The sequence below is a fragment of the Lissotriton vulgaris genome, chromosome 5 (assembly GCF_964263255.1).
Source record: "Lissotriton vulgaris chromosome 5, aLisVul1.2, whole genome shotgun sequence".
Lineage (NCBI taxonomy): Eukaryota > Metazoa > Chordata > Amphibia > Caudata > Salamandridae > Lissotriton > Lissotriton vulgaris.
Genome location: NC_141693.1, coordinates 1,003,335,460 through 1,003,354,646, shown reverse-complemented (window position 1 = coordinate 1,003,354,646; position 19,187 = coordinate 1,003,335,460). Strand labels below are relative to the sequence as shown.

At 44.1% G+C, this 19,187-nt stretch overlaps 1 protein-coding gene across 2 annotated transcripts in view; it reads right to left on the bottom strand.

The window, feature by feature from the left end:
* Positions 1 to 348: 348 nt before the first annotated feature.
* The window catches only part of CRTAC1 (cartilage acidic protein 1), a 1,573,434-nt gene continuing 1,554,595 nt past the window's right edge, over positions 349 to 19,187 (bottom strand). The window contains exon 15 of one of the 2 annotated variants that reach the window (XM_086922611.1): positions 349 to 662. In XM_086922611.1, coding sequence (XP_086778737.1) covers positions 646 to 662 — 17 coding nt within the window. In that variant the 3' untranslated portion in view covers positions 349 to 645. Of the gene's footprint in view, positions 663 to 7,552; positions 8,199 to 19,187 lie in introns of those variants that run through there. The other variant, XM_086922610.1, reaches the window with a different exon arrangement.

The window sequence follows — 19,187 nt, the reverse complement described above, 5'->3', positions numbered from 1 at the left end:
CTATATTGTTTGAGAGTGGGGGTGACAAGCATCAGGGAGCCCAAAAGGCAAGGGATGCTGGTAGGACGAGTTGCGATACAGGCTGATGGCGACATTCTAGGAAGGGAGGCTTATTATCATTAGCAATAATTGGGCAAAGGACGTCATTTGTATTCAGTAGTGGAAATCTCCATCACCAGCAACGTGATCTACTCCCCAAGAGGCTATATGTCACCCACACCAACCACTCGCTCCTGAATTAATTTATTTAATTAGCTTTCACTTATCCGGACAGAGAGCAAACCGAATGCAGGGTGTCACGTGCAAACCACAACAGTAATCTAGTAAATCAGTGCTCAATCCAGTTGCTAATATGTTCATTATATGTTTATTAACATTTAAAGTTAGTACTGATAGCAATGTAATGTCTTTTGAAAATATTTACAAAACATATCAATGGAAGTATGCCCACATAATGTTCATTCACATGACATTAATTAATAATCGGTGGATCGTCATTTCGATGTTTTGATTCTCTGTTTTTAAAAGACGGCTGAAGTTGTTTCAAGTGACTAGTTTCCACTATTGCTCCAACTCAGTAATTTTCTTGGCGGCCATATTGTGATGGATAGGTGCATCCCTCTAGCCATCAGCAAATGGACTTGGTTAAAGGACCATCGTCTCTGAGAAAAAAATTAGACATATATTATTGATAAAGGAAACTACAGTATATTTGCTCAGTTCACGCACTTCAAGAGTATGCGAGAAAGGAGTAGAAGAGCGGAGGGAAATGGCAACAGAGGTATAGAAATTAGTCAACAATTCATAAGTTCAAAGGAGAGGAACACCTTTTTAACATGATTTGGTATTCAAAGGCAAGGGTAAATTAGGTCCTGCCTCATAGCACCGCAGGAAGTGAGCGGAGCTGCCGACTCCAGAATGCCCGGGGAGAGATGGATTCAGGGTTCAGGTGTGAGATCCATTCTTTTAGAAACACAACAGCAAATGATGTTGAAAAATGAACTGTGTGTAAGAGAATGTGTACTATGAGGATCTGCTACTGGCATTTCTTTTATTTCAGACAAGCTTTTGACCCAGACCAAACAAAAAAGCAATGGAAATCTAAATTTGTTGGTTTTCTATTGCTCACGGGGCAGCATCCATACATGTGAGGAGCAGCTCAAAACTGACTACCAGAAGTACATGCGCACGGGGTTCTTTACAAGACAATATGTGGAAACATCTAACCTTTGTACTTTTAAGTATTAAGGATCAGCGAGAATCAAAAGTTCTATTAATGGTTCCAAGTGGCCACAATTTGGGGTAAATCAAAGAGTTAGTAATTTTAAAGAAAATACATAAAGACGTATTGAATCATTTAAGAGGATCATAAATATTTTTTTAGAGAGGGGAGCGATTTGTTTGATAATCAGGTTGCTGCTGAAGATTTGATATAAGCTTTGAAAACTGAAGGGGTGAATCATTGGGACATGGGGCCTCATTTATGAGGCCGTGCGTCACTTTTACGCCGCCAGTGCGTCACTTTTTGTGACGCACCAGCAGCGTAAAAAATGTGCCTTGTTGCACCATATTTACAAAGTGACGCATCTTGGTAGATGCATCACTTTGTAAACCCCTGCGCTACATTATACCTACGCCAGGTATAATGTATGCAGGGGGGGGCGTTCTGACGCAACCCAGGGGCATAGAAGTGACGCAGTGAAATCTATAAGATTTCACTGCGCCACTTCTAGGACACAAATGCGCCAATTTCTTACGCCTGCCTCACAGCAGGCGTAAGACTGACGCAGACCCTTTCACATGGGTCTTGCCCCATGTGAAAGGACACATTGCTGGAGTTGCGTCACTTTTGTGATACACTCCAGCAATGCGTCACTTTTGCGCCATACAGATACGTCAGAAATACTGACGTATCTGTAACTCTTTGCGCCATGATGCGTCATACTATAAATATGACGCATCATTGGTGTTGCAAGGAGGGCGCAGTGAAAAGTGACGCATCGCTGTTTTCACGCAGCGATGCGTCACTTTTCATAAATGAGGCCCATGGTGTTTCAAGGACAGCCTACAACGCCTTAGTTGAAGATCACTACCTGTTTCTTAGAAAATGTAGACAGTGTACAAGAAGGTATTGCAGGCGGCTTGGGAGGAAGACTATGGCATGTAGAGTTAAGAGAGTGCACCCCCACCCTTCATGGAAGTCTAGGAGCAGAGGAAGTGACATCATGACCCATGAAGGCATCACGAGGTTGACCCCTTATTCCATCATTAGCGCCTCAAAGGCCTCCTGTTTGCTGTTGATTGGCAAGTGGAAGAGGAGCGTGTGGAAACTAGAAAAAGTCAACAAAGCTTTTGAACCCTGGTCTACCTTCTGTCACCGCCATTGCCGTCTTGACCCATGGAGCCCACAGGCCTCCAGGGTCTCGAAGGCCGTGTCAGCTTTTAAAAACGGGTACCCAGAGGTTTCATTTCCCTGCTTCCTGTTCTGTCCAATATGTTCGAAAAATTAGATAACCACTCCTTCATTTGTCCAATCTGGTTTTAGACCATGACACTTTCTGGAGTTTGCTCTCCTGGAAGACTCAGAATATATAAAGTTTATAATTGACAGTGGAAGCAATGCGATGTTGATTCTCTTGGATATGTCTGTGGCCTTCATTACAATATCGTATGATATCTTACTATAGTGTCTGGCAGATGTTGTAATTGTGGTCGGGCTTGCGCATGGGTGAAATCTTTTTAGAAAATAGGAAACAAGTAGTAACCATGGCCTTGTTTCGATCAAATGAAAAACGACTGAAATATGGTGTTTCTCAGGTTCATCTGAGCCCTACATTGTTCAACTTATACATGTTTTCCCTTATTGTACTTTTGAAATCCTTTGGCATCACTACCATATCACATGCTGATGATATCCAACTGATTTTCGCTCAACAAGAACTCCTCTAATTATGAAGGAAACTTTAAAAACTGTCTCTCACAAAAGAACAGTTGGATGAAAGGTTAATCTTTTAAAATGCAACACAAACAAAACACATGTTCTCCGTTTTAGTAAAAACCACCAGATTTCTGTTTTGGCTTGATGGTCAGATGATCTTTCTAAGCTTCCATTTCACAGAGGTAGCGAAGAATCTTGGAGTGAAATTTGGATTCTCTTTTTTTCAGTCACCAGGTCAGCACAGTCTCAGTGATGTGTTTCTCTTTGATTAAATCTTTAAAGTAGTTCTTTGAGTTCCCTCCTTTCACTGCACGCAAAACAGTAGTCCAAGCCCAGAATACGTCAATGCTCGACTATTGTAATAGACTTTACCTAGATATGCCAATATACCTGATCAAAAAACTGCAGCCCATCCACAATGATGCTGTCAGACCGGCCCTCAAATTGCCTTTGCAATGCTCTATCTCAAAAGAACTAAGAGAACTCCCCTGGCTGTCAGTAGAGAAATTGATTTTGTTTAAAACTTTGACCATAGTCCACAGGGTATTCTATAAGACTGGCCCTAAATTTTCCTATGACCGTGTATGCCTTAGTGCCCCCACAGAACTTTTAGAGTTGAAAATAAGAAATTGACACAAATCCCTAACTTCAGGTTACAGACTAGAGGAGGAAGATCCTTAATGTATTGGGGCAAAGGCATGGAACAAGCACTCTCGTTCCTTAAGACAAGTGAGAAATTAGGCCACCTTGAGAAAATCTTATCTCATTACGTAGGCTGCCTATTAGTGGAAAGTGAGTTCTGGTTTTTACCCAGTTCTAGGGTTGCAGCTTTGAGATGCCCTATTTCTTGGATGATTGCTGCGCTTTAGACATGGCTAATTTGATTTCATTTCATCGGATGCTATCACGGGCAAACCCTAATTTCATCCATGCTCCCTTCTCTCTGATCCTCCAATATAATATAATGCAAACTGAAATGAACAGAGCCGCATCACAGAAGATTGGTAATGTTTTTCATCACATGGGGACAAAGGGTCAGGTCTAGATTGGGAGCTCAAGAAAGGGGGAGTATGGGTGAGAGGATTCCAGTTGGGAGGACTTCATGGGCAAACAATGTTGCGTGAACTGGTACTAGCACTAAGTTGAAGTTAGAGATTTGATTCGTCAATATGTTCTCTAGTTAGTGGAAGCAGACCTAGAGAATGGTTAGGGAGAGAGTGAAGGTCGTACAGCGGGACTGAACTACTATACTACAGGTAGGTGTACAAATCTCATGGCACTGTTTGCGCACAGGAGTTTTTTAAAGTGACGATTTGGGAAAAGAGAGTGTGGGGCAAAATAGGGTCTTTCAAGCAGCATTCAAATGTGAGGGTACTCAAGGTATCAGACTCATCTCATGACAACATTTTTCAGTTCAAATAGCAGTATGATGGGGGAAATCCCACAGGATACATGTATAGGTTCAGAGCATTTGAAATGATGTTATCAGATCAACATGTGATTTAGAATTTGTATGTGGAACATTGTTGAGAGTCAAGGGGGGGGGAATACCTGCATCATATACACATTAATCACAACCATGATACTAGAAAACTATAAACTTGATTGAGACCAAACTTTTGCCTCGTGGCACATCACCTTCTAGCCCCTCTCAGACAATTAGCACTTTTAGCTCCAAGGAATTATGCAGCTGGCTAGGTGGGGGGCTTCCTCTTGATAACTAATGTTAACTCACAAGCTTGAGCATATCACCAAGAGGTCACTTGTGTGTGTTACACAGGGCGAATTCTAAGCCAGTGGATCGAAGAAACATTGGGTACAGACAGACAGTGGTCACAATACATTTATTTTTTGATGGACTTTGGGTGGTGGTCCCCTCTACTAAAAAAAGACCACCGCCCGGATTAACATTCCAATAGAGCCTTTTAATCAATAAGGCAAGGTAAAGTAGAAGTTTTGAAGTGCCATAACATTGTATGAGGAGCACTCTAGAGGTAACATTTAATTTTACCTGACATTCCAAAGGCCCTGACACCGTTCCTGCACCAAAAGGTTCATGATAGTTTCTCTATTCAAAAGTTGTATACTGTTATATATTGTGTCCCTGTAGTCCGCCTTGAATGGATTTCAACTAACTGTGCATTTTTAAATCGCTCTGTCTGAAGTGTCAAAATCATTTATTTAATAGTGACTGGAAATGTCATCACATTGGGGCATATTAGCAAGAACGTCGTTAAAATTATCGCCGTTTTAGCAGCAGGAAACTGCTGCTAAAATGGCGATAATGGGCTTGCTAATATGCGTCATAGAATTCCTATAAAAGCCCAGGTTAGATGTGTAGGAGATCTAACCTGGGCTTCTATTGGAGTTCTATAACGCATATTAGCAAGCCCATTATCGCCGTTTTAGCTGCAGTTTCTTGCCGCTAAAGCAGCGATAATTTTAACGAGGTTCTTGCTAATATGCCCCTTTGTTTTAGAGCAGGGTTCTCCAAAGTCGGTCCTGGAGGTCCGGATCAATGCCAGATTTTTAAGGTACCTACATTTATCTAAATGGGGATATACTAAACATCTGGCATGGATCCAGCCCTCCAGGACCGACTTTGGAGAACCCTGTCAGAGGGAAGTCAAATATTGCATTTTCTCTTTAGGAAGACCAACATTCCAGTAATTTTTTCTGTTATTCTGAGGCACTCTGCATGTTTTGATTTTAGATGGGTTTCGGGCCCCTATGCTAAAGGGAACCCCAAATTGCAAAGCTAAAGCTACTTAGGATACCCTAAATACGCCCTAGGATTTGTGAACCTCTAAATTGGTGTTCATATCCTGTAGTCTGTCTGTCCAGGTTCTGGCTGTGGGTGGGCAGAATATACAGTTTAGCAGCAGCAGTACCAGGGGTAAGGTCAATGTGCCCGCGTGTAAAGTGAGTCCAATAGCCTTGGGTAAGGGGGGCCCCTGTGTGGTTTAATTAGATCTATCGTAAATATCTTTTGGTATGAATGAAACGTGGAAGATGATCAGTGGCTTCCACCCACAGTAAAACATCATGGGCCACACATCTCCCACAATTTTCCCTCACCTTCCTTTCTTTGTCTCCCATGACCTGAAAGGAGGGAACACACTAGAATCCCAAGCTCTCCCCAGCGACTTCTCTGAGGACAGAAACTCTAGTCCAATGTGACAACTTCCCTTTGAACATTACAGGATGAATTGGCACTGACTGATGGTCGGCGGTAGCCCATCTGCCAAGTATGGCAAACAGAAGCTCCCCTCCAGGAATGGAGGTTTTCAGCTACTCAGACCTCCTCGGACACCACAGCAGTGCTCTCAACTTCCTCTTGACTAGCATGAAACTTGATGACTTGCTAAGTTTAACAGCTCTGTCCTGCTGAAGTTCTTCACTTTGTTGAAGCTCCTAAACTTATCAAGTAGTCCAGGGGCTCAGAAATAAAGCACAGGAAAGACTGCTCATACTGAGGGTAGGCTGACCAAGAAGCACCTAGCTACAAGATCAGCTAAAGGCTCTTGCCTGGTACCCCCTTAATTCCACAATAACATGAAAAAAAGGAAAAATAAATAAATAAATAACATGATTCCAAGGCTCAAACATGTCCTTTGTGGCCATTTGTTTTGCACATCCTGATGGCGGTGGAGGGTCAGACTCCATCCGCCAGCTCGCCTCCTTAAATACCAAGATTAGTTCACCTACAGTGCATAGGCATTTCGCCAGTGTCACCAGCACCTGCAAACGGCTTTGGAACACTGAGACAACTGATTTTACCATTTAAGTCTCAGTCACTATAAGCAGTACCATTGTTATTAGAGACACTTTCAAATCCTAGTTAGAGATCATGAACAGTGTTTTATGGCCTTGCTCTCAATTGCACTCTTAACACTGCATTTGTTATCTATTTACTGTGCATTAAAGGTGCCCACTGCTGCAACTACATTGCTGATTGGTTATGCGAGCTTTAAATGATGTACTTCAGAATGTTATAGTATATATATATATATATATATACATCAATAGGGGTTTTAAAGTGTTGTTCAAATAACCCTGGCTGGCTATGTTATCCCTATTGCATCTGCGATAACTGTAGCTACTCCTAAACCTTAAAACATCTGGGAGGAGCTCAGCCTTGACGGTTCGCCCACTTTCCATCAAAGGCCTAGTACCCAGTGTCCTGGCTACTGGGAACAACCTGGAAACTCGCTTTTTGATATCACCTCGTTGTCAGTGTAATGAAAAGGTTTTAGGGCACATTCTGTACAATGACATGCCAACAAACAAATTTAATTAACAAAGACTATAAAAAAAGACACTATACTTTCACAGAAAGTTAATTCGTTTTTTCTAGTCTTCCCTTGTAAATTCAGATGAAATGAGTCAATCCTTTCTGTACGCAGTTTTTTTTAATTAGACTTGGGCATGTGTTTTTTTACCACGATGGATAAGGTGATCTCTTGCTTGGCAATGTCATTACTCAGTGACATCCATTTTCATTTAGCAATGGTAATGCCAACCGAGGCACGAGTGACAACATTGGTTTACAAGCCCAGTCATATAAAAAAAGAAAATTGACGTTTTCTACAATAATGTGATTAAACGACAGTGTCCTTATGTACAGTATTTATTTATAACACTTTCTCTGATGGATGGTTGGAATACTGCACACGTTTAAAAAAACTGCTTCTTCCGTTACAGAAACTATGTGCAGGCAAAGCACAGAAGTCACAGGCGACCCATCAGTCACACTGCTAAATAAACTATTTGTCGAAACTGTTTGCAAACAACCATCCGGATCCGCCATCTTGGTCTTGGGTGAAAAGAAAGTTTTGTACTTGGCAATGAATTCTGGGACCAGCAATAATAGATCAGTCAGGAAAGTCTTTGATTGCAAGGTGGAGTTTCCTTCCGTTTTCTCAGAAAACATGCATGACATAATAAACAAACAACTTGGTTTACGAAAATATCACTATCAACTTCAAGCTTTGATCAGAGCTCTTCCCCTTGTACAGATGGTCATCCCTTGCCTCGGAAGCCATTGGTGACAGTCAATTCTGGATCCAAGTGATAGAAACAAGCAGGGGGCGGGAGCTTTTGTTTTCCATAAAGGTTGGCATTTTCAATGTTGGCACGATTCAGAAGGCATAGAACTGAAAGCACAGTCCAAGGCTTAGCAGGAAAGCAGACTCAGAAAAGAGATGAAGGTGAGACATGGCGCCAGAGGACGGGTACCCCCCGAAGTAAGCAACCTGGGCTGTAGAGGCAAGGAGAGAAGAGAAACATGAGAAGCAGGAGAAGGGAAGTAAGGCAGGTGGAAGAGACAGTCAAACAAAGAGAAAGCGAGACAGAGAGAACAATTACAGAGTGTGAGGGAAGACATTTGTTAGACACAGAAAGGGAGACAATAGAACTAATTCTGAGTGGAGTTTGCAGAGTTTTCCGCACTCCGCGTTACGTGGAGTTCGCAGAGTTATTTCCCTTGCTCGCATTTGTCAACTCCAAGTTGGCGAGCGCGAGCGAGGAAAATCCAGCTCCCGACGAGATTTTTTCTCATTTGCAATTGTCAACATCAAGTTGGCGAGCGCGAGCGTGGAAAATCAACCACCCGGCAAAATTTCTCAACGCAGGCGGTCAGATTTCTCATTGCGAGTGGTCGCGCATGCTGACGACTGCTCACTTTGATAAACCATCCGTTCGCGTTGAGAAAGCTGCCACTCGAGTAAAAATCTACACGAGCGGCATAAAGGAAGCAGCACCCGCTTGCGCTGTTCGAGATGCCATTCATGACGATTGCACAGTGCGGACAAGCACATGGCACTGAAAATCACTGCAAATGGAATGTATCTAACGCACTCTGCTGCTTGCGGAGCTCCACACAGCGGGGTGAGTTTTGTTGCACTTCACTGAGTTCTCCATGGCAGCACTCAAGTCAAAGTTATGTTTATTATGATCGTAATCTTTAAACAAGAGCAAGAAGCAATACCACAAGTTTAAAATATTCTTATAAAAGGTGATAAAACATGTACAAAATGATCCATTATAGATTAAAAATCTTACATACACTTAAACGTTACAAGCCAGCACCAATAAAGTTGCACTTATACTAAGACTTATTTTCGCATTAAACCACTTTTCATTTTCTTTTAAATCGGATGTATAATTCATTAGTTTAAAATTCATAAAATTTTAAAAGTACTACTTTAGAAGTCTCTGGACCGCCTTTATATATTTTCCTAGGGCAATAGCGATCTCAATAGTGGACATTTCTGTTAGGAGGTTGGCCGCCTGTGCCCTTGTTCTTATATCATATTTTAAAAATATTGGGCGCAGCCACAGTTTCTGCTGTTCTAGTAATGTTAGGCAGTCTAAGAGGATGTGCACAAGATCTCCTTTGGTGCCTAGGGTGCACCTACAGCACCCTTTGTGATGTAACATTTTTGATTTGAGATCTTTATTTATCAACCATGGATTGATCCCAATCCGCAATCTTAAAATCTCCTGCCTATAGCAGCGATTTGGAAGGATATCGAAGTAGGGGAACCAGTTTTCATTTGACCAGGTGCTCATCATAAATTCTACTGATTTTTTCTTTACCAGATAGCCCATATCAGACTTTCTGGATACTTCTTTACCATTAAATTTCAGCTCACTCGTTGTACAGACGATTTGTTGCGTTTCCTGGTTCACCTCCACCGTTAGCCTTTCACAAACCTGCGCCATTCTTTCCCTACAAGCTTTTGCCCATTTTATGTCACTATTTTGTATTTCTTTCCTACACCATTGTGCAACTTTTTGACCTTCTATATCATCCAATCGTTTCCAGAGTCTGATTATCGCAGTTTGTACGTGTACCTCCCAAGACTTTTGCCCACATGCATCAAGCATTTTTGGAGTCGCAAACGGTGCGATTCCTTAAAATCGGCCGTTTGCGATTCCAAAAATGCTTTTTGGAATGCATCATTATTTTTTTATGAAAATCGCTAATATTGCGACTTTCCAGAATGCGATTGCATTTAAGGAATCGCAATTTTGCGATTCCTTAAAAGCAATGCATCATTCTGAAAACAAATTGCGAAATCAAAGATTGCAAGTGCAAATTACCACGAGGTTGAACCTCGCGGTAATTTGCGAAAACTGTTTAAAATGTTCTAATTTGCATTTTAAACCATGTCATGTTACAGACACACATGTCCTTAGGACATGTGTGTTTGAAACATCCATTTTAAAATACATTTCAGGGGTGCAAGGGGGGGGTCCTTTGGACCCCCCCCCCTGCACCCATGGAATGCATCAACATTTGCGAATTCAAAATTGCGAATTCGCAATTTCCATTGATTCCTATGGGCCTTTTGGCCCATAGGAATCAATGGGAATAGCGAATTCGCAATTTTGAATTCGCATAATATTTGCGATTCGGTAAAAATTGCGTTTTTTACCGAATCGGAAATATTAAGCACTTTCTATGATGCATCCCGTTTTGCGAATCCTTATTTGCGATTCGGTAAAAATCGCAAATTTGGAAACGCAAAACGGGAGTTTGATGCATGTGGGCATTTGTTCCTATTTCTGTTCTTATTGCTTGGGCCATGGATGAGCACTCCACAAACTCTGCCCATGCTTACATAGAGCACAGAGGAAACCGAAGTGGAACAGAAGGAAAAGGCAGTTGAGACAAGAAAAGTGGAAAGGAAAAAGTATACAGCAAGGGGAGAAGATGAGAAAGGAAAATAGAGAGGTGGTAAAATAACAAAAAGAGGAAACGAGAATTACAGTGTTAGTGACATGTAAACAACGTCAATTTCTGAAAACCAAACCCACTACAGATGACAAAATAGAACATATGGAAAGAATTATATGCCTTCAGTTAAATAGGAGTTACATATTCAGACTCATTGTAAGTACAACAGTTTGATTTTTTTTTATTTGGAAGGAGCTTGTACCTAAAATACATGCAATGTTTAGAAGCAAGAACGCATTAAAAATGTTAAAATAGCCCAGCGTGGAAAAGGATTTCTTTGAAGAAATGGCATTCCAGGACAAATAAATCAATTGTTTTCTGCCAAACGATACCCAGGCCAAATTAGAGCTTTGCGTCATTTTCCTTTACATGTTGAAGATTGTATAGCTATCCTAGGTTTGTGGTGTTTGCAATTACAGATTGGGAAAGAGCTAAAATGTGAAATTTATTTAAAATATGACAAAGTGCTGTGCGAGAAAGCGTGTTTGTGTCCCAAAAACTGCATCAATAAAAGACATGTTGTGCTACCATTGTCTTTTTCGCAGATTTCAGGAAAAAAACTACAGTTTTGCAGTCTTCTAAAGGGAGTTAAAATTTCTTATTTTGGGGATTTCTACCTACTTGTGAAGGAGAGAGCCCTTTGGTGAACCCGGAAATTATACATATTTCAGAAAAACTGTGAAATTAGCAAGGGGTAATTTGCATAGATCACTATCGTTTTCCCAAAGAAACTAACAACTGAAACAAAACAAAAAAAGTGAAAAGAAGCAGGAAAAAAGCAGCAATAGGTGACAAGATTTTTCATATGAAGGTTTTTGCACTGAAGGCCAATCTACAAAAGTAAAGTAGCACTATTTCAGTCAGCCAATTCCAGGTGCAGGTATATTTAGATTTTTCTCGGTTGTCCAAAAACGATGATACCCAATGCCATCAATCTATTCTAATCTTACAATAATGTTTTATTTCATAAATGGGTGTGAAAGAAAACATTGCATTTTTGACTATTTATCAACATCCACAAATGCAATTTATTCTTAAAAACTGTTTTACCAAAAAAGAATCTGAGTTCATGGATATGAAATTGTTGTATCACTCTCAATGTAGGATTACTCATACTGCAAGGTTATTCTGTAGGTGTTTTTCAAAAAGTGTTTTTGGGTACATTGACTTGACCGAAAACCAAAAATGGTACCATGTGAAGAGGGCAATGGAGTCCCTTTACTGATTCCCCATTAAAGAACGCAGAGGCATATTATCAAGAACGGCGTTAAAAATTATCGCCGGTTTATCAGCAGAAAACTGCTGCTAAAGCGGCGATAATGGGCTTGATAATATGCCCTGGAGAATTCCAATAGAAGCCCATGTTCACACCAGAATATGGAATTCTATTGGAATTCTCAAGGGCATATGATCAAGCCCATTATCGCCGTTTTAGCTGCAGTTTTCTGCCGCTAAACCAGCGATAATTTTTAACGCCGTTCTTGATAATATGCCCCGTATTGTTTGCAAATCACTGTGCCTCGGACACCAGGCCATCAATTTCATGAGTGGTATTGCTCTGACTATGCATTTTCCAAGCTACCGCCTGACCCGTTCTTTAACATCTCCTGACCAAGTTTTCCTTAGAATGCCCTAGTTTCACTGATCATCTTTGGGTGGTAGGTCTTTCTCTGTTGCTGCAGCCCAGCACTGATACACCCTTTCACTTTACCTCGAGAAAGAGTGGAATACATTAAGGCAGTGACGTAGCTAGCCTTATGGCTGCCCATGGTGGTCCCAGCTTTTGCCGCTCCGTGGCGACACCATTGGAGAACGGTGGGCGAGGAGGGGTGCTGGAGAGATTTGGTGGCAATTTTTTTAATAACCACATTTTATTAGTTTTAACAAGTAGTAGCAGCATCCATCAACAATCGAGTAATATCACTACTGTGTCTTTTGGATATTGGAACATAATATATGCATCTGTAAACATCAAGATCATTACACCAGCAGTCCATGATGAGAGCACCACCCACCCCTTATCTTACCCCCCTGTGTCTCATAGATCGGCTTTTCCTGGTGCGCACACCAATCCACCCCTTTCATCTATACTTCCAATGATGGGGGCTCCGGCATCTTCCAGGAATGGGCAGTATTCCTTTTGGCTACCAGTGTGGTACTCCAATAAATATCCTTTCCAATCTCAGACATTCAACTTCCTCTAGGAGACCCAGTAGGACCGTCTGAGTGCAATGACCAACTTGGTGGCCCAGTACAGCAGATAGATCACATCCTATCTCTTCCAAGAAAACAGACAACTCTGGGCATAACCACCCTGTATGAAAAAAGTGACTTTCAGGTAGGGTGCATCTCGCTTATGCGGCCTGAGAAGCACGGCCCATCTGCTGAGTATGCTGGGGGGGTCTGGTAGGTAGCATGGAGATAGTTAAGCAGGACAATTCAGAGGTGTGAGTAGATTGCCTACTCTCTCTGGCCATACATGCCTCTAGCCAATCATCATCATCTAACTCTCCCACCCAAACCTCCCACGTTCATCACAGGACCAGAAAGCGATCAGGCACGTTAACCATTAATGACCAGTAAAGCGTGGAAATGGTTCCCTTGCCCAATCTCCTTAGCATGAACTTTAGCTTTGAGGGGGTTGTATTTGGGCTCCTGGGCATCCCCCCCGGAGATGGGTGAGCAGAGCATGGCGCAATTGGAGGTAGTGCATATTAGAATATCTGCATACAGAACTATGTGCTCCTAGGTGCCCCCTCCCAATGCCATCCCCTAATCTGAGCACTGCATCTGATCAGGAGTCCCAGGGGCTCTATTACTAGGGCAAATAATACCAGAGACAGGGGGCAGTCCTGACCAGTGCTCAAGCAGATCAGGAAGGGCTGGAATAGGACTCTATTCACCCAGGCCTGGGTTGTAGGGGCATTATACAACAGACCCACAAGTCTACGAAAGTAAGGTCCAAAGCAGACCCCTTGCAGCACAGCCTCCAAAAAAGGCCCATGCGACCATGTCAAGGCCTTTTGGAAGATAATAAGGAGGAAGGTCAGGGAACCCTCCATGCGACACGGCAGAGAGAGGGCTAACTGCAACCTCCGTCTGCAATGACGAGTGCCCTTGCAGTTGCCAGGCATGAATCCGCCTTGGTCCAGGTGCATCAGATAACTCAGTACCTGACACAATCCAGTAGCGAGGACCTTTGCAAACACCTTAATGTCGCCATTAATGAGGAAAATGTTCCTAGATGAGGAGCAGTGATCCTTAGGCTGGTTCGACTTAGGTTTCACCACAATGGTGGCATTATCCTGGTCCGGGGAAAGGACCCACACTCAGTCGCTTCAGTAAAGAGGGCCAATAGGTGAGGTATCAAATGTGTGTGGCAGCGTTTAAAGAATTTAGTAGGAAACACATCCGTGCCAGGGGTCTTGTCCGATTCGAGATCAGGGAGAGCATGCCTATCTCCTCCGCTGTGAGTCTTGATCGAGGTCTTGGGCTAGGGAACGTGCGATCAAAGGCAGCGGGATATCCCATAGCAGTGGGGACGTGACCTCCTGAGAGGGTACAGGGATCGCCCCATATAAGTTTTGATAGTAAGCCACGATGAATGGCATACCCTCATAGAGTGCTTCGGAAGGGCCACAAACGGCTGGCTTCATTCTATTTGAAACCTCATGGGTCACCAGACAGTAAAGTAGTTTACTGGACTCAGCCCGTTACTCATAAACCCATTGGGTCAATGCTCTTCGGCACTGCCTCTCCTCTTCTAGGGTAACCTGTTGCAGCTTAGTTCTAGCCAGTGCTAGCTGCCTTTCAGTGTTTTTTCAGGGACCTGACCATGGGCCTGCCACTCCAAATCAAGTATCTGAACCACCAACTCCATTATTTGGTCCAAGTGGCATGTCTCCTTCCTCTGCAAGTACCCTCAAGGTGGGTTCGCTCGCTGCTCACTGGGTCCCTGCAGAGGACACCGAAATACAACTGAGTTTAAAGAAAGCGTAGGATAATATGAAATTGTAGTGCCTAGCTTCCAGAAAGCCCTCAATCCTTATGAATCTTCATTGTGAGTCAATGTGGGAGGAGCACACCGCTAATGGGAAAGCCTAGTGCAGGAGGACCGTGACACCCCCCCCCCCCCCCCCCCCCGAACCTCTGGAGAAGCCAGCATGAAAGATTCGATCATACCCAAACCGGACAAAGAAGGGGCAGTGGGAGCCTAAAAAGTGAGTCTTCTGGAGCAAGACCATGCCTGGCCAGTACCGCTTTATAAGGCGCAGCACCACCAATCTCTTGATCCGGTCAAGGAGACAGTTCACATTCCAGGAATAGCCTTAACCATTAGGGGGCAGAACTGGATAGTAGTGAATCGCTCTAGGTCCCGGGAAGAAGACGTTCAGTGGCCTCATGGAGCTTAGTGTGTGTAGGTGAATGTCTGTGTTCAATGACATTCACAGTGAGTGCCTAAAAAGAAAACACAGAACAGAAACACAAAAGTAAACAGTAACCCCTCTCCCCAGCACCCCTTTTCCCGATTTTTCCAACCCTGCAGCATCAATCGCCCAATAAGTAAACACAGATCAACTAGTAGGGGTTTTTGAAATCCAGTTGAGGCTCCCAGTCGCCCACTGGAAGGATTCTGATGTATGATAGCAACATAATCACACACAAACTCCATAAAAACATTCGGTGAGCCCACTCCATCCCAACCCGCAACAGAGTATTTGTAGATACTGCACCACCATTGAGAAGTATGTCCGCATCGGACGTCGACTCACCATGACCAGTTAACTGCACAGTGCAGTGCCCACCGGGGCTCAAGTCAGTTTCACTATCCTGAGCCTGGAAGTGAGCCGGGGTATCAGAGAGCGACACCTCGGGGTCCAGGGACTCCGGTGCACTACCCACACAAAAATGGGCTCAGTGGTCCCTGTCTTCTGCGCTGGTTCAGTGGACCCCTTCAAGAGGGACTTTTTTTCCTCCCGGGTCACTGGAGCAGGGGGTCCAGGGAATGCTACACTGCCACAACTCCTCTAGTCCCCCATTTCCAGTTGGCTGGAGTGGCTGCTGCTCTGCTGCCCATCCCCATGCTTGTTCATTAGAATCATGAAACATGTGGATGAGTCTAGCATGTGTTGGATCTTAAGTGCCCAGAGTTTCTGCTTAATGTCTTTGAATGAGTTGCGTCATTGTTGGACCACCCATGTGTAGTCCGGGAAGATCATGATCTTAGAATTGAGGTAATGAGCTATCATGGGGTGTGGAGAACCTCCCGGAGGAGGTATTTTCATCAGGGCTTGATATGCCCTCGCCACCACAAAGCAGAGGGACAGCTTATTTAGAGGGGCCGAGGACCAGAACCACTCCTCCAAAAAGCCAACCATCCCAGAGGCTTCCAGCCCATCCGGGAACCCAGTGAACCACAGATTATTTCTCCTGGACCTTTTCTCAACATCATCTGCCCGGTCGGTCCTACAGGGTAGCTGTAATGGACTTTAGCCTGGAGACCTGTCGCATGAGGGTCACCATTTCATCATTGGCCGTAGAGACCTAGGCCTCAACTTCCATCACCCTCTCTGGCACCTTGTGAAGGTCCTGTCGCAGGAAGGAGATATCAACTCAGACACCAACCACTTTAGTCTCTACTGCATCCCTGGCTTGTCATGCCCTATCTCTGCCTGCAACATTACTAAAGTTCTGGGAGAGCAGAGGCACACTCCAGCTGGCCCACTTGCCGCAGGGCAGCACGAGCAGCCAGCATGGTCATTGCGCAGTCCATTCTCAGGAGGTGCCACTGCGGCTCAGGAGTCAAATTGAATGGACATTAGGGTCCAGCCAGGGGTCTCCACTTCCTCGCCGATGCCCCTGTTCATGCCAGAGGGACATCCCAGGTATCGGTCCACAGCAGCTCAGTGAAGAATAGGTATTGCCTCAATTGGTTCACTTCCCTCCTACCGCACTGGCTCCAGACTTGTGATCACTGATGGTCCATATGCTCCCCCCAGAACTGATCTGGACAGGAGTTCTGCTTAGCATTGCAACCACACCACCAGCCTCCTCTGCCTGCAATGTCGACTAGAATAGGATACCCCGCATAGCATCAGCCCACCAGCACTCAGTCCTGATGGGGGAGTCCTTCACCCCCAAACCACAGGACATCACAAGTCTTCACCAGGAAGGGGGAGGAGAGGGATGACCTCCACAACCACCCCTCAATGAACACAGAGCAGATTGATCAGCATCTCCATGTGGGAAGGCCTCAGGGGGCGTCTCCACTTCACTACTGGCATTTACCCCTGAATCTGGTCCCCGCGCCACACACCAATGGGCCGCTGCCACCCTGGGGGTTCACCCGTAGCCACAGGGGATGCTGCACTCCGGCCCGGGGAGCCTGCTGCAGCCTGCAGGGTGGCCCCCCTCCTCCCAATCCAACAGCGAGAGTCCCGCAACCGCAGTATCACTGGGGGCTGTCTTCAGTGCTTCCTCCTGCCCACAGTCATCATTGCACAGGTTCCGAGACGATTGGGATTGTTGTCCTTATCCTCAGTCTTCTTATGGCACCAGTCCCAAGAAGGGGACGGCTCCATCTTTGATTCTGTTCCTCGCTTGCTGCAACAGTTCAAGGGGGGTGAGAAGTTCCACCTGCAGTCACCGCCGGGGTATACAAAGCTCCAAATGCCCCCTCCTAGCAGGGATAGCTCAGGGAGGGGGCGCCGCAGGTATAGACAAAATACACCCGGTGCGTGTAGAGCTCGGGGGAGGGGAACACTAGAAGCGCTGTCAGGCAGAATGATTGTAGCTATCCAGACGGGAGTCGGTCTAAAGCTCAACTGCTATCTTGGTCTCCTTGCCACCCCTCACTTTGACAATTTTATATAAGACAATATTACACAGTCTTATGTGCTGTCAATGTGCTTTATCACAGCAGGTTTATGGTCCCTGGAAATGTGCAGACCAAGTGGTGCATTGAGTGTACATTTCCAGGGCATCCTAGGGTGACGACAGTGAAGTTATGTGGTTTGGGTTTATTAGTGTAAGGAGGAGCTCCAGCAAGGTTGATGGTAGACTTGTGAGTCAAATAATTTTAATCTGCTTTTCACCTGGCCTACATAAATATAAAAATCTGGAAAAATTATTGAAAGACAAAGTTTACAAAATATATATTTTTTAAAGATCCATGAAATGTTCATATGTAATTCGTTTAAATGCGCAAGATTGGAAAATGGCAAATAATGTCCTATTTCTGGAAGTATAAGATAACAGACAGCTCATTAACTAATTGCAAAATATTCATTAATGTGGTCACTAAAGTTTTAAAGGAAGTAGAAAAAAGACACATACAACTAAAATCGAAAGTATTGGACAACAAAGTTTGTTCTGCTGAGAAGTAATAAAATAACCCCAGGGAACGAAAGAGACACTAAGAAGTTCAAGTTTGTTCAAGTCGGCTCACCCAAAAAAGTTTTGTCAATACCCATTTATCAGAATACAAATCACTTCCTACCTTCTCATAAAAATCCTGTTGCCTCTGATTGTTCATTAATATTATAAGACCTAAGGGTAGCTTTCTAATTAGGAGTTGGCAATTGAAACATATGGGCTTATATTCTGTATTGCGTCCACTGCCCCAGTCTGTCTACAGTGCACCTTTAACTGGGTGTGCTGGGAACAGACCAGGTTGGTGCACCTTGTTACAGTTAATATGCTGCCCAGAACCCAGTCACAAGCAAAGGTCTTCCTGTGGGGCTGTGCGTTAGTGAAAGGCAGAATGGCTAATTGAAGCTGCCAGTCTGCAATTCACTACACAGGCAGCAAATTGGTCTATGTTGCAAAGGAGGGCAGAGATCCCCTGCGGATGGGTGCAGTTAGTGACTGCACCCACCTGCATGGAGATGATTTGGGGGTCCATGGGATTCGTATTCCCCTTCTAAGCTGCACTACCTGTCCACCACCTTTCTTGTGATGCACAGTGTGCCTTTTGGAGGCTCCTTTGCCTCTGCACCCGCTTCTGTAATACTGCCTGGGCACATACGCAAAATATTCCTTCAGAAAGCTCCTTTGAAATCGCCAATTACAGAAATACCGATGGAGAGAAGCAGGCAGGCATACGCGTTGCGTCCCCAGGGCACTTTATGTAATACAGCTCATGCTGTCATTTGTGAAGGGAATTTACATTTTTAATAACTGGGTAAGAGTGAATTTGAACGAGGAAACATTAGTCTTAGAGGATGCACGTATTCTGAGACATGTTTACTGTGGTCCCAGCTGAAAGCAGTGATTAGCTTTCTAATAATATTTGTATCACTTTCCTTAATGGCCGTGCACTTGGTGGCAGGCTCCTCCTAAGTCTGTGAGGTTCAGAGACGGTTTTTGAGTGTATGAGGGCCAATGGTTCATATGAGACCTGTGAATGGTCCACAGACAAAGAGGGGTTACTGAGCTCTAGTTGTAACAACTGGAGTAATTTAGCACTGGTACCTTGGGCCCAATATATTATCGGGCCCAGACAGG